At 63.9% G+C, this 14,778-nt stretch overlaps 3 protein-coding genes across 3 annotated transcripts; 2 read left to right on the top strand and 1 right to left on the bottom strand.

The window, feature by feature from the left end:
• Positions 1–74: 74 nt before the first annotated feature.
• Positions 75–3,774, top strand: ZSWIM1 (zinc finger SWIM-type containing 1). Its single transcript, XM_019484149.2, has 2 exons — positions 75–435; positions 802–3,774. The coding sequence occupies exon 2, from the start codon at positions 929–931 to the stop codon at positions 2,597–2,599; it is 1,671 nt and encodes a 556-aa protein (XP_019339694.1). The 5' UTR covers positions 75–435; positions 802–928; the 3' UTR covers positions 2,600–3,774.
• A 2,235-nt stretch (positions 3,775–6,009) lies between these two features.
• NEURL2 (neuralized E3 ubiquitin protein ligase 2) lies at positions 6,010–9,634 on the bottom strand. Its single transcript, XM_006260155.4, has 2 exons — positions 8,723–9,634; positions 6,010–6,467 (listed from the first exon to the last, which is right to left on the bottom strand). The coding sequence occupies exons 1-2, from the start codon at positions 9,393–9,395 to the stop codon at positions 6,352–6,354; spliced, it is 789 nt and encodes a 262-aa protein (XP_006260217.1). The 5' UTR covers positions 9,396–9,634; the 3' UTR covers positions 6,010–6,351.
• Positions 7,379–14,545, top strand: CTSA (cathepsin A). The gene is made up of 14 exons (XM_059713093.1): positions 7,379–7,780; positions 9,766–9,938; positions 10,033–10,144; positions 10,222–10,359; positions 10,445–10,600; positions 10,970–11,061; positions 11,659–11,743; positions 11,976–12,067; positions 12,267–12,345; positions 12,595–12,743; positions 12,822–12,897; positions 13,139–13,228; positions 13,488–13,589; positions 13,904–14,545. Exons 2-14 carry the CDS (start codon positions 9,766–9,768, stop codon positions 13,985–13,987), a joined length of 1,428 nt encoding a protein of 475 aa, XP_059569076.1. The 5' UTR covers positions 7,379–7,780; the 3' UTR covers positions 13,988–14,545.
• The last annotated feature ends 233 nt before the right edge of the window (positions 14,546–14,778 follow it).

The raw sequence follows: 14,778 nt of genomic DNA, 5'->3' as shown, positions 1-14,778 counted from the left end.
CGCGGCGCGGCGCGGCGCGGCGCTGGGCCTTTCCCGGGGGGCAGGGGACGCCCCGGGCGCTGCCCGGAGCCGCGCGGCTGCCACGTGCGGAAGTTGGCGGGGATTGCGAGTCACGTGACTCGAACTGCGTGAGTCACATGACCTCCCCGGCGCTGATTGGGCGCCTCGCTCTGAGGCCACGGGCTGGTTGCTAGGAGGGTCTATAGCTATTGGAGGATGCGTCGCCACGGCAGCAGAAGCCCGCCCCGCCGAGCCGTGGGCGGGTCCATGGCCACTGATTGGTGGATTCGCTGACAGGGAGCCACACTAGTATTCTGATTGGCTGTGGCTTTTTGAAAGGGCCGCCCGGGGATTGGTGAGTTGCTTTGTCCGTCACAGCGGCGGCGGGGCAGAGCAGGAAATGGCGGCTTGGGGAAGCCGGCCAGCCTGGAGCAGGTGAGGCGGTGGGGGGGCGCCGGGGCACGCCGGGAACTAGCATTGCCCCCCACCACCAGGGGTTGGGAGGAGCGGTGCATGCTGGGATGCAGCATTGCCCCCCCCCGGGGCTGGGCTGGAGCAGTGCATGCTGGGATGCAGTATTGCCCCCCCCCCCCAGCTGGGCTGGGCGGGAGCGGAGCATGCTGGGATCTCTCCCAGCTCCAGGTGCGAGAGCTGCTGCAGCGGGGGGCGGCCCAGCCTGGTGGGGGCGGGGGCAGGGGCAGGGGCAGAGGCGGGAGGTGGCTTCGCCAGCCCGTCACCTGCCGTCTGAGCAGCAGGGAAAGCTGGCCGCTTGCTCTCCTGTTTCTCCCCCTTCCCCCCCAGGCCTCTCGGACCTCGGTCCCGCTAGAAGCCGGTGGAGGTAGCGCGAGGGGCTGCCCCGCCGTGGACGGGGACGGGCCTCTGGGCCACAGAGGGAACGCCACCAGCACGCAGGCACCGACTGCTAGCAATGGCTCTGGAAACGGTGAGGGAGCTCCTGAGCTGCGACTGCGGCTCCCTGGTGACTTATCAGTTAGATAAAAGCTCCCAGCTGGATGCCATCAGCTTCCAGACCGTCCTGATGCGAGACGTGTTTGTGCGTTTCCCCGAGGTCGTGCTTATCCACAGGACGCACAGCGGCAAGGGCAAAGCTCTGTACATGTTCATGGTCGACAAGCCTTTCCTGAAGCTGGAGGGCGAGATGATGAAGGTCGTTCACTTCGCAGTCCCCGCAAAGGAGTCTGCAGAGAGCTTGTCGCGCCTCTACAAGACGTTCAAGGCGTTCAACCCCGAGTGGAAGAAGATCCAGACCTTCCTAGTGGACCCACACTTCCCGTTGTTGCCGATCCTCTCCCAAGCGTTCCCGTCGGCGGAAGTGCAGCTATCCGTCTTCCACGTGTGCAAATACTTGCAGCACAAGATTCACCAGCTGTCTTTGGAGTGCTACACGGAAAGGCTCATTCTGAATACCTTGAGGAACACGATGTGTGCAGCCACAGAGAGCAACCTGCGGAAGATGCATACCGTTCTGAGCGATTTTGTGAAGCCCGACTTGCTGCCCCAGCTCCACATCCACTGGCTCCTCAACAGCAAGATCTGGGTCATGCACAGCTGGAGGAACTGGGCCGAGAGCAGTGAGTATTTTAAAGACCTGGAGATCACCACCCGAGGCTTAAGTCAAGTCTTCTGCACTGGGCGCTCTCTGGAGACCTGCGCCACTTCCCTAGCAAAACACTACCAGAAGTGTGTGTCGGAGCAACCTCCTGACGCCGTGCTGGTCTCCACTACCCCTTCGAGCAACCATATGTCTGCTGAGGCAGCTCCGCAGAGCCTGCCAGCTCAGACCTTGCGCCCAGCTTCTCCTCATCCCTCCACATCTCTGTGTAACCAACCAGCCCAGAAGACAGCACTGGTCTCTCTCAATCATGGCTCTCTTGCAACTCTTCAGAATCCCCTGATCTTTCTTCAGAACCCCCTGGCAGCCCCTCAGATTTCCCAGCTTCTGCAGAACCATTCAACAAACGCTTGGAGCCCCTTGAAGCTTCCTCTCCATGGAACTGCAAGAGAGACCATCGCTGAGGACACGGACGGGGACCACGACACGGAGAGGAGCAGAGAGGCTGATGATCGCATCAGTCAGTCCCTGCAGGACATCTGCACAGCGCCCGCCGCTAAACTCTGCCTGACCGAGTTTGCAGTGGTGCAGAAGTCTGTGCAGCTAATTGGCACCAATGAGGATGCCATCAACGTGCAGATCCTCGAAGATGCCCACAAGGTGGACCCAAAGGGCTTGAAAAGCTGTACTTGCCCTTTGAACCAAACCTTCCGGCTGCCCTGCAGGCACATCCTGGCTGTGCTGAACTCGGACAGGAGGGTCTCGCAGCCAGAAATGCTGAGCAAACAGTGGCAGAAGGGACCTGGTGGCTGTCAGGCAGGGCCAGAAAGCACCAATGGCTTCTCAGAGGTTCTAAACAGCTCCTGGGAGAAGTCTCTGGATAAATCCCTGGTTGTGTCCTTTCTTACCAAAGAGATCAGCCGCCTTCTGACCCAGTGCAGTAGTGAGGAGTTTGATCGCAGGTACAACACCCTGAGGGAACTGGCTGACAGTTGGATTGGACCTTACGTGGAAGTGAAGCTGTAGCTCTGACGCTGCTGCTTCCCAGCCCCTTCTGCTTGTGCCTTGCAGCTGTTGGGCACGTGGGCGGAAGCGAGATGTGAAATGCTGGAGCAACATCAGTTCAAAGCCACACGTCCTCCCTTTTCGTCCTCAGAAACCCGGTGGTGGGAGATGGGCAACGCAGTGGGGTCTCCCTGGCTTTGGAGTGCCCCTAGCACCTGTTGAATGAACACTGCCCTTGCTGGGGAGATGGAGGGACCTGGATGTGGGACTCCTGCCCAGGTGGCAATGGACCAACCACACTGGCCCAGCTGATAGTGGAACTGGGGCAGCCTGGGCCCCCGTTGTCTGAACCAGGGCTTGTGCATTCAGGCCCTTTCCAGGTGTGCAGTCACTGCACTGGGCATGGGCAGCTTAGGTGTGACATGTATAATACTTGCAGGTAGGTAGGGAGCTGAGTACCTGGTTGCCAGCCAGCCCTTCCCCTCCCTGCCTTGTTGGCACCTGGGGCTCCTTACCTAGCTTAGAAGGCAGGCTGTGCTCAGGTGAGGCCAGGCTCTATTTTTAAACCGCGTTGTTAGTTCCCCGTCTTCTCATTTTCCCTATGCTGTAGTTGGCCAAGTGAACCTGCCCGCCCACAGCTCCCGCAGCAGGCACTAGAGTTACGTGGGCCAGAGGTGGCAGCTGCCCTTACACTTGCTGGGGAACTAGTGCACTCTTGCCCTGACAGCCTTGGACTGGGATGAATGGGTGTACCTGTGGCTGTCGCCTGCGGCTTGCAGCCAGGCAGTAAGTGCAGACTGAAGGCTCGCAGTGTGCTGCAGGGAGGAAAAGGGGGCGCTGACAGCAGCAAGACTGCTGCATGCTTGGGGATAAGGGGTTTGGCTGCTCTCTGAAAGAAGCAGCTTCAGGAAAGGAGATCCCATGGGCAGGAGATAGAGATGCTTTGTTGCAGCCGGCAGGGGGCAGCCAGGGGTGCAAGACCGCACGGGGAGGTCGGCTTCCCCCCCCCGCCCCCTCCCAGTCTGGCATGCTCGTCATCCAAAGTGCGTGTGTTCCCTTGACCCAGGTTTTGGTAGCGGCTTTGTTTATAGCAGTCAGCACACCATGGGAGCAGAGCAGAGCGGCGTGACTGGGGACTTCCTCTTGATCTGGGGTTTTGTAACACATGATCTGGTAATATAAACCTTCTCTGGGAACACTGCCTCCCATGTTTCCTTCCCCTTGAAGTTCTGCTTGGCTTCACTTCCCAGGCTGTGCAGCAAGAGCTGGAGGTGGGCTCCGCGAGCCACTGTCGACTGGCCTCTTTCTCGGTCGGTCTCTCTTGCAGAGCTGCAGGTCCCCTCTCCTCTTCAGAGCAACCTCCCCTGCTGCCCCCTGCTCCGGATTCTCTGCCATGAAGCTCTGTGCAGCTTGGATCATGTCATCCTCTCTGACCCCTGGCACGGGCACGGTGGGGATGCCTGCGATCATCATGGCAAGAGTGAGGATGCAGATGTCAGGGGGCAAGGTCGGTGCTGGCTCTCCTGCTCTGTTACTGGCCTTCATGGGCAGCAGGAAAGCACCTCCGGGAGGAGGAAGCCCAGCCAGTAGGAAGCCCTGTGCAGGGCTGCCCTGCTCAGCAGCACCCCACCTGTTCCTCTGCTGGGCAGGCGGATACCTCTGTGGAGGGGCAGTCTGAAATGTGCCTGCAGGGTTGCAGGGCTGCTTGTCTCTGACCAGTTCAAAGGGGTAATCCCACACAGGGATCTCATGCTGGGCAAGCCTCCCAAAGTACTGCCCCCTGTATGGCTCCCACCCATAGCCTACCCTGCTGTGGATAAGGAGGCATGGAGTTGTGTGGGCCCCCCTGAGTGGCTGTGTGGGTGTCTTCTGGTACAGCAGGGCAGCTTCTCGCTGTGGAGGGCCTGCATTTGTCTCTGTGTTGCTCCTGAGCAGGCCTGGAACCAAAACCCCGGCAGCTGGGGGCGCCTCCCCTGCCTGGTAGACACTGAGGTTGCCCTGCACCACGTGGAGCTGTCTGCTGGCATCTCCTGTAGGGAGAGAAGCGTGGGCTGAGCCCCTCCCAGGACGCCCCAGCCCGAGGCAGGCCTGGCTTAGGCGCCCGTTCTGTTGCGTGTGGCCCAGCACTGGCGCACCCACGATGCCCGATCCTGGAGTTCTGGGAGGGGCTGAGAAGAGTCGGGCTCAGCCCACGCCCCCTGTGCAGCATACATGGATACGTTCTCCCCACGGCCTTCGCTGTGCTGTTGGGTATCTGCTGCATGCGTCTCCCGTGGGGATGCAGGACGTGAGTCAGGCCCAGCCTACAAGTAAACATCTTCTCCAGGAAAGAAAACATGCAGCTGGAATGAGAGCCACGCTGCAATTTTCATTCCATTGGGAGGGTGTGGGAGACACTGGTCTCCCATGCCTGGCCCCTCCCTGAGAGCAGCCAGAAATGTGCTGGGATCCCGGCTCAGCCTGGTTTTCCCTGGTGACTTGGGTCTTGTTTCAAGTGACAGCTCACTGTTGGTGAACACCTGCCCTGGCAATTCAGGAGGGCTGATTCCAGCCATTTCCAAACTGCCAGCTGCTGGGAGTTGGCCTTTTGTATCCTGCCCGCTCTACTTCCAACTAAGGAGGAGTTTGAGCTGAGGCCTCTCTGCCTCAGCACCCTCTCACGGCCTGGTGGGTGGTAATTGGGTAACGTCTGGCTGGTGCCACGTGACCAGCATGTTATGCTCAGGCCACCCTGCATCCAAATGGTGACACAGATACCTCGAGCCTTTGGTCTCCTGTGCGATGCCCAAACTTGCCCTGTGGCAGAGCGCCCCTGAGTTTCTTTCCCAGCACTTCCCTGTTGGCACAAAATGCTGCTGCAGTAGCAAGAAAAGTGGTTACCTTGACTGGGAGCTAAAAAACCCAGCGCCACTATTTCCTTCACCGGATAAGACATGGCCAGTGTTGGAATGGGGCGTGGGCTGCAGCTCCCGTCGCGCAGACTTGCCCCATTCTAGAACCAGCATCACAGGCTCCGGCCTTACCTCACACTGGAGCCAGTGCCCAGCACTGGCTCCCCGCCTGTGCGTGACTCGGCTCCTGCTGCGTCTGGAGCAGGGTGGCTTTCTGCAGGGAATGATGCTGGTGGGATTAGGGTGGCCTGCTCACCCGCTGGGTCATCTTTTCCTGCTCTGACACCCTTGAGCCTCTGCCCGTCACAAGCAGGCTGGGTTTCAAGCACTTCTGGTTTGTCCCTGGCCCCTGCTCCACACAACACGTGGACTGTGCATGCCTGCGGCCACCCTCCCACACCTCTCGGGAGGGCAAGAGCACCTTCGCTGAGGTCTGTGACTCGGACAGGTGGCAGCGGGGACTGGCCCATGCTACTCCCCGTCACCAGGACTGTGTGGAGGAGGCGGAAGCTGCGTGCAGCACCGATCCTACAAGCAGTGTTTGTTCAGCGCAGTTTGGAAGCACTTTATTGCCCTTGTGCCGCTGTAAGCGGAGCAGCCCCAGCCTGCCCTTCACATGCAAGGAGCCCCCTGCTAGCGCTGCTCTGGCCCATACTGGCTGTGCAGCCCTTGTACTGTCTCTTGCTGCTGCAGACAGCACTTTGCGTGTCAGGAAGCAGGGCCTGCTGAGGCTCCAGCCAGCGGCAGAGCAGTGGGGAACCAGCTCTGGTCCTGGGGCCCTGTGCTTGGGGGGTGGAAGAGCTGTCCTGGAAGACCCTTCTTGATCGCTTGCAGTGGCTGAGCACACGGCAGCTGCCTGCTGAGGGTGCTCCCGCTGCCCCGTCACTCGTATTTGCAGAAGTTCTTCAGTACGAGGGGCAGGTCCAAGCCGTCGATGGCCAGTCGGTGGATGACATGCTTCTGGATGACCTGTCGGCAAAGGGTCTGCAAGGAGGGGACTGAAAGAGGAAGAAGAAGAGGGAGCTGAGTTGGCTGCTCTGAGTGCATCTGTATCACCCTGGCACTGCAGGGTCACTGGGTAGGTAAGTGGCTCACAATGGGCATGGGGAGCATGGCTGGCACTGTGGCTTCTGGAGGGTGGCTGGTCCTGGGGCCCGTTATCTTGGCCTCCCAGGCTCTGCGCACTGGTTGTCCTGGGGCAGGCCCTCATAGGGGGGAATGCTGCCCTGTGAAGAGCTGCCAGTCAGCAGTGAGGCGCAAGGTGCGCGCTCGCATCCTGGCTGCCTGCTGCAGGTCACAGCTGGGGGGGCAGCTCATGTCCCTGGGCTCCGATGCCTCCGCTGTTCCCCCAACAGCTGTGCAGTTGGAGCAGGATGGGCTGGGGGCAGGGACTTCCCAGGGAGACGGCTGATGTGGCAGTTTTAGGATGATCACCTTTGTGCCCATCTGGCCACGGACTACCTGCTCCCCCATGCTGCCCTTGAAACCCCCTCTCACCCGTGACCTGGGTCGCTGCACCCAGCGGGCACACGCATCCCACGGCCTGTTCCTGGACACTTTCTCTCTTATCTAAGAGTTGTTTGGTGCTGCGGAGAGGTGCTGGGGCAGGAATCCAGGTGGCAGCAAGCCAGCTGGCCCCCAGCTAGCGTGTGAAAGGCCTTACCACAGCAGGGCCATCGGGGTGCGGGGGGGTCAGAGGCGTGGATAATCTGGTCTGTCGCAACGTGTGTAAGGCTGAGCTGCAGGTAATGCGAAATCTTGCTCAACACCTATCTCTGCTGGGTGCCCGGGTGCTGCCGGCTTTGGGAAGGAGGGGCAGAGAGAAGCAGAAATTCCGGCCAAACCACTAGCACGGTTCAGAGACCTTGGGACCGCGCTCAAAGCGCTCGCCTGTTTACCTTCCCTCGGCTCCGGGCCACGGGTTGTTGTGACCGGGGCGCTTCGTGAGAAGAGACTTCGCTCTCTGCAGCAATAGGTTGTTCCCTGCTGCTGCCAGGCCTGAATCTCCCTCGTGACCCAGAACTTGTCACCGGCAACATCCGCTGCTTCTTTCTCGCTTTTGCTTTTGGGGCAATATGCAGCTAAAGTGACACTTCCCTTAAACGCTTCGTTTGCAGAAAGAGGAACCCCTGAAACCTTTCATCTGAGAAGGGAAGAACTGCGTTCAGCCTCCCGCACTGCTCCCAGCCATCTTGAGAAACCCAGTCGGGCGTCTCCAGGGGAGCCCCCACCGGTCCAGAGAGCGAAGGGCAGCAGGAGGTGAGAGGGGCTTCGCCCGCGCGCTGACCTGGACCTAGATCCTCCACGCAAGGTACTTCCAGCCTGGGGCGGCTACTTGCTGGAAAGTTGCTCAGGCAAGGGTGGGGGCCAGGGCCCAGTGGCCCAGGGGTTGAGTAGGAGCTGGCTGGGCGTACTCGGAAGACAGACTTGTTCACGTGCTGACAGTCGAGCACATCTCACGTCCCTGCGCCTGGGTTTTCGCAGTGCCCTAGCGCCAAAGCGCCAAGCAATAGGCTAGCCCCGGTGCAGGAGCAACCGGTGCGGTCAGGGAGAGTCCTGCCTGCTCCGCTTTCTCGTGAGAGCTTGTTGCGAGTGTGGCCCTTCACCTGGAATCTGGACACCGGGTACTGAGTGCTGGGCCGTGTGGACAGTGCCAGGCAGCGTGGCGGTTATCACGGCCCCATCTCTGCTCTTGCTTTTGGCTGGCTTGGTGTTTGGCTCCTACTGAGCAGGGCGAATTGGCATCAGTGGTCGCTGTGGCTCAGGTGCCTGTCCTCTGAGGAGTTGGACCACAGCACCCTGCTCAGATGGCCATGACTGAACCACCCCGCTCTGGGCTGGGGAGTCCCGTTCCCACCGCCTCCAGCTGTGAACAGCTCCCCCGGGGCTGTTGCACAAGTGTCTTCCTCACTTCTGCCCCACGCGCCCAATCTCAGCCCCAGACCCAAGGGGCGAGGAGAGGCTGTGGGCACCGGGGCTGGGGCAGGGGGAAGATAAGTGCCACAGAGGGCAGGGACAGTGAGGTACTGGGCAGGGGGTAGCAGCTCGTGGGGCTGGCGCTGGCTTACAGGGCTGCGGCCGTGTCCAGCAGGAGACCAGCACGGTCTCGCCTCCCTGCCCTGTGCCCCGTACCCTGCACCGTGGTGCCCAGGGCTCTGCCCTGGCAGACAGTGGAGCTGAATCTCACCGGTGTGAGCCCCCGACCCGCGCCCCTCCCCAGAGCCCGGGGTGGGGAGGCTCCTCGGATACCTACAGCCGTAATCCACCTGGATCACACGGACGCTTTTGGTCGAAGCAAAAACGTCCACCACGGCGTAGAGCGGGCGGGCGGCGGGGAGGCCCCTGGCGCTGGCCCCCATGTCCTCGCCGTTGATCACGATGTGCATGTCGGCCGTGCCGTCGGGCCGGGGCACGTGGAGCACGCCGATGCGGCTGCGCCGCGCGGTGGGGGGCAGCACGTTGGTCCGGTACAGCTCGTCCAGGAGGTGGCTGTAGCGCCCGGGCCTGCTGCGGCCCACCAGCTTGTCGCGGGGGATGCGGACGTGCTCAATGCGCAGGTAGGGCTCGCAGAGCCAGCCGCGGCCCCGGGCCGGCGCGCCCGCCTCCTCGCCCTCCGGCGGCGCCACGCGGTTGTGGTTCCTGGTGATGGCGAACACCCAGCTGTCCCCCAGGCCCACCAGGTCGGGCAGCGAGTACTCGGGCACGGCGGGCAGGCGCTGCGGGTCGTGGGCCGTCAGCCCCACGCGCAGGTGCCCGCACCAGCCCGGCTCCTTCTCCTCGATCTCCACCAGGAAGACGTGCCCCGGCGCCAGGGGCTCGCGGCTGAAGCACAGCCCGTGGGCGAAGCTCTCCACGCGCGTGGCCCGCGTGCCGCAGGCGTCGAGGCGCACGTTGGCGCCGTGGACGGGGTGGAAGCAGGCCGCCATGCTCCGCGCAAGGCCCGGCCCCGGCCCCGGCCCCGGCCCCGGCCCCGCACCCCACCGCCTATTTTTAGGCGAGCGGGTCACAGCTGCCGCCAGCCGGGCGGGCGCCCTGCCACCGGGGCCCGGCCAGCACCCGCCTGCCCACGGGGCAGCCCACGCCCCTCGGCGCGGGGGTGGGGGGGCCGGTGCCCCGGTGCCCCGGCCGGCACCCCGCCTCCCCACGGGGCAGCCCACGCGGGGGGGGGGGCAGGGGGGTCGCCACGCCCCTCGGGGCGGGGCCTTGCCCAGCGCCACGTGACCGCGCGGTCATGTGAGTGGCAGTCACAGGGCGCGGGCGCGGGCGCGACTCCGGAGTGACGCCGCTTCCCCGCAGATGGGCCCCGCGCTGCTGCTGCTGCTGGCGGTGCTGGCGCCGGCGCTGAGCCCCGCGCGGGCGGCGCCGGCGGCCGACGAGGTGTCGTTCCTGCCCGGGCTGGCCAAGCAGCCCGCCTTCCGCCACTTCTCGGGCTACCTGCGCCTCGCGCCCGGCCGCCGCCTCCACTACTGGTACGGGCCGGGCCGCGGGGCGGGCGGGCGGGCGGGCGGGCGGGGAGCTCCGTGTCCGGGCCGGGCCGGGCTGAGGCTGCTGTGCCGCCCGCAGGTTCGTGGAGGCGCAGAGCAGCCCCGAGACGCGCCCGCTCGTGCTGTGGCTGAACGGCGGCCCCGGCTGCAGCTCCATGGACGGGCTGCTGACGGAGCACGGCCCCTTCCTGGTCAGTACGGCCCCCACACCCCCTTCCCCACACCCCCTCGGCGCCGCCCGCCCTGACCCGCCCGGTGCCTGGCGCAGGTGCAGCCGGACGGCGCCAGCCTGCGCTACAACGACTACGCCTGGAACCGCGTGGCCAACGTGCTGTACGTGGAGTCCCCCCTGGGCGTGGGCTTCTCCTACTCGGACGACAAGCGCTACGCCACCAACGACACCGAGGTGAGTGGGCGCCGGCGCCGGCTCCAGCGCCCGCCCTGGGGCCGCCCGTGCCTCCCGCCTCACCGTCTCGCCCGCCCCCGCGCAGGTGGCCCACAACAACTACCTGGCCCTGAAGGAGTTCCTGCGCCTCTTCCCCGAGTACTCCAACAACGACCTGTACCTCGCGGGCGAGAGCTACGCCGGGGTCTACGTCCCCACGCTGGCGCAGTGGGTCATGCAGGATCCCAGCCTCAAGCTCAAGGTGAGGCGCGGGGGCAGGCGGGCACGTGGCCCCCCGCTCCGGCGCCGGGCTGGCGGCAGAGCGCGGGAGCAGCTGCGGGTGGCTGGCGGGAGGGAGGGAGGGAGGCGCTTGTTGCTCTGGCCCCGCAGCAGGTGTCTCCTCGCAGCTCCCCGGGGTGTGTCGCAGGGATGCCAGGCTGGGCTCCTCGCTCCTCTGTCAGCCCGCGGGTCCCAGAGTCCTGGACGTCGCTCCTTCCCCCGCTTGGCCGTGGCTGTTCCCCGCACCCCCTCTCCCTTTCCCCTGCTAACCGAGTCCCGTGGCTGCGCCCCACTCGGCGGGCGCACCTGGCAAAGCCTCGGTTCCCAGCTAACGGCCGTGTCCACCTTCCAGGGCCTGGCTGTGGGGAACGGCCTCTCCTCCTATGAGACCAACGACAACTCCCTGGTCTACTTCGCCTACTACCACGGTCTCCTGGGGACCCAGTAAGGCTCGGGTGGAGGTTGAGGCAGGTGCCGGGGTCCAGCACGGATGGGAGAGGCTGCGGCTGCAGCCACAGGCCTCTGCCATAGCCAGCCTGGCCAGCGAGTGCTGCCACGGATCCCGGCAGCCCTGGGGGTGGACTGAGGCACCAGCAGTCCCTGCCCCCACAGCAGCGAGGGGTGGAGGGGTTGGACGGCTGTGTCTCCCTCTGTGGCTCCTTTGCTCCTCGCCCCAGAGAAGGCCGGTGCCAGCAAAGTCTCTGCCTTGGCTCTTGCTTGGGGCCTCTGTGTTGGTAAAGGCTGGTGGGAGCAAAGCAGGCCCCAGGCCCAGGGTTGGGCTGTGCCAGGCTGGGGTGGCCCCAAGCCTCTATCTTTTGCCCAGGCCTCTGCTGCCTGATGATGGGCACCTGTGGAATTAGCCACCAGGGCCACGGGGGAGCTCCGGGCTCTCCCTGGGGCCTGGACCTCTGCTGCCCATGGGGAGGGCCACTGCACGCTGCCCTGTGCGCTGTGGAAACGTGCAGCAGACTCCCCCAGTGCAGAGGGCCTGTGGGCTGGAGTAGCTCCTCCCTGTGCCCCTCACCGGGTCTCCCGTTTCAGGCTCTGGCAGGACCTGCAGACCTTCTGCTGCTCGCAGGGGAAATGCAACTTCCACGACAATCGTAGCCTGAACTGCACGCTTAAGGTGAGTGGGAGCAGCCATGGGGAGGGCCCAGCCAGCCCTGCTGCATGGCTCCACTGGCCATGGCGTCATCTGCCACGTCCCTGCACCCTGGGCCAGGCTCTGCAGCAGCTGTAGGGCTCTTGCCCTCCCTGGGCCGGCAGACCAGGCGCAGCCGGTGGCGGATGCGTGGGGCCACAGCAGCCAGTCGAGGTGAGCCAGCTGGACCCCAGCACCCACCTGCCACTTGTTGCAGATGATGGAAATGATCAAGATCGTGGATGAGTCCGGCCTGAACATTTACAACCTCTATGCTCCATGTGCCGGTGGCGTCCCCGGAGCCTTCAGGTAGGAGCAGTGGCTCTTGCGGGGGTGGCAGCTTGCTGACAGGACCCTGGGCAGGCTCTGTTCAGGATGGGGGCACGGTGGACATCTCTGCCAAAGCAGGGCTCTTGTCTGATTTCCCCTCCCTGCCAGGAGAGGGAAGGGGGTAGCACTGGGGTGGCCCCGTGCCCTGATTCTCAGGCTGCTCTCATCTTGGCGGCAGGTACGAGGGGAGCCAGCTTATCACCCACGACCTGGGCAACTCCTTCATCAGGCATTCCCTGAAGTTCTCCTGGAGGCAGGTGAGTGTCTGGGGCTCATGCTCTGCCCTGGCACCAGCATCCTGCTCCTTGTGCCATTGGTCAGAGACTTGCAGGCCGGTGTCTGCTACACTGGCTCCCCGGCAGCCGTGGCCTGGTACAGGGACTTAGCTGGAGTGGGCTGGCTCATGGTGTCCCAGTTGGGGTGGTAGAGGGGCGGCTGGCTCACTGTCCAAGCAGTGAAGTGCCCGTGCTGGTTGCTGCTGCTTTCATGGCTGCTTCCCCCTCAAGAACCTGCTCCAAATGCCAGTGGCCAAGAAGGCGGTTCGGCTGGATCCCCCTTGCACTAACACAACTGCCATCAGCAACTTCCTGAACTCCCCCGAAGTGCGGAAGGCCCTGCACATCGCCCCAGAGGTCCCTGAGTGGCAGCTGTGCAAGTAGGCAGGGGCTAGGCTGGAATGGGGTTGGCCACAGGGAGACAAGGGGCCTGCATGACTCTGCCTCTCCCGTTGCAGCTTTGAGGTGAACCGTAGCTACAAGCGCCTCTACACCACCATGAATGACCAATACCTGAAGCTGCTTGGCACCGGGGTGAGTAGGGGAAGGGGTGGGGGTGGAAGGGGGTCCTGGCTGCCCCTAGACCCCTTCCTTGGGGAGGGAGCATGGCTTGGTTCCAAGTGCTGGCTTGTAGCCCTTGCCTCACCTCCACTGAAGCCACAGGTCTCGACCATGGGTGCTTCAGGGCACCGCTGAGCCTCCATGCATGCCCAAGGGTGCAGGGCAGTGCACAGAGTTGCTGTTCACAGCCTGGCTAACACCCTTGTCTCTGCAGAAATACCGGATCCTGGTGTACAACGGCGACGTGGACATGGCCTGCAACTTCTTGGGGGATGAGTGGTTTGTGGACTCCCTGGGCCAGAAGGTAAATCAGCAGCTGGGGCAGGGCCTGGGCTGGGGGGCACTTGCTGGAGCAGCCCAACTTGCTGCAGGGGTGAGAGTGGGAGGGGAGTGCAGCAGCCTCTGGAGGGAGGCACATTGGGCCATGGATAGGTCTCTAGCCATCTCTGGGGCGCTCTGGTACCAGGGCAGTGCAGGGGGGAGGTTAGGCCCATCAGCCCTGTGTGCAAAGGGGGCCATTAGCTCGCAGAGGTGGCTCTGAGTGCATTGGGCTCCCATTGCAGGTGCAGGTCAACCGCAGGCCCTGGCTGTACAAAGATGGGGGCGTGGATCAAATCGGGGGCTTCGTGAAGGAATTCACCAACATCGCCTTCCTTACTGTCAAGGTAACGGGCACAATGGGGGGGATTTGGAGCTGCTGTGGCCTGAGGCCAGTGCCCTCCCTGAGCTGCGCTGCGCTGCATCCTGCCTCTTCGTGCCTGTGCCCTCACTGGGTGTTGTTCTGAAATCTGGGCTGCTGCTGTGCACCTGGCTGTGCTGGGGGCTGCATGACTGGGGGCTGGGACCAAGCAGAGCCTGCTTTGTCCTCATGCGCACGGCTTCCTGCTGCTTGGCACTGCTCCTTGCTGTGGGGCTCTGCCTGGGCTGTCATGGCTGGAAGATGCTGCCGGCATTCACCCTCCTCTGCCTGTTCCTGCAGGGCGCCGGGCACATGGTGCCCACGGACCAGCCGCAAGCTGCCTTCACCATGTTCAGCCGCTTCATTCACTGCCAGCCTTACTAGCAGCCAGTGGAGCGGGGCTGCACTTCCTGCACTGATGCCTGGTGCCCCAGCCCTGGGCCCTTCCGTGCAGTTGGCCACTCACTGAGCGATGGCCAGATACCAGTTCCCCCTGCGCAGGGTCCCGACGGCACTGGGGCTCCTGCTTTCCTCTGGTTTCCCGGCAGAGGGCACCAGACTCTGTCATTCCTGCCCTGTTACAGCCCCCCCCGACCCCTGCAGCCAGTGCTGGGGGTCCTGACCCAGCCGCTACGGTGCCGGCAGGGGGCCGGAGCCGCCCGTCCTGGCCGGAGCAGGCGGCAGTCTCCCTGCTGGGGCTCTTTCCTCCTGCCCCAGGCGCTGGAGCCAGTCGCTTCCCCTTGGCTGGGAGCAGCGCACGGCCCTTCCTCTCCCATTCCGGCCCCTGCACGCACGTCCTGCCCGGGCCCCGGGCAGCCGCAGGGGCTCCGAGCAGGCCCCCTCCCCCAGTCCAAGTTCTTGCAGTCACATGGTGGTGGTGGCGGCTCTGATGCCTCTTTCAGGGCCCAGGGGGGCCTTGCAATAAACAGTTTGACCAAACTAGCCCTGGGGCCTCCGTTCTCGTCCTCGTCATGGCTGCTACGGGCAGGAGCCTGGCCCAGCGTGGAGAGGAGGGAAGAGCCCCTGCATCCCGTGCGCAGTGCCTGGCAGTGGCCCCCTCCCTGCCTGTGAGGACCCTCAGAGGGAACTGCCAAGTCTCCCACCAGTGGATGGTTGGAGCCACGTCAGCTCCTGTAGCTCTTGGGTTCCCCCAGTCCTGCATCCAGTGCGTGCCC

The sequence above is a fragment of the Alligator mississippiensis genome, chromosome 9 (genome assembly GCF_030867095.1).
Source record: "Alligator mississippiensis isolate rAllMis1 chromosome 9, rAllMis1, whole genome shotgun sequence".
Lineage (NCBI taxonomy): Eukaryota > Metazoa > Chordata > Crocodylia > Alligatoridae > Alligator > Alligator mississippiensis.
This window is presented reverse-complemented; position numbering and strand designations above follow the sequence as displayed.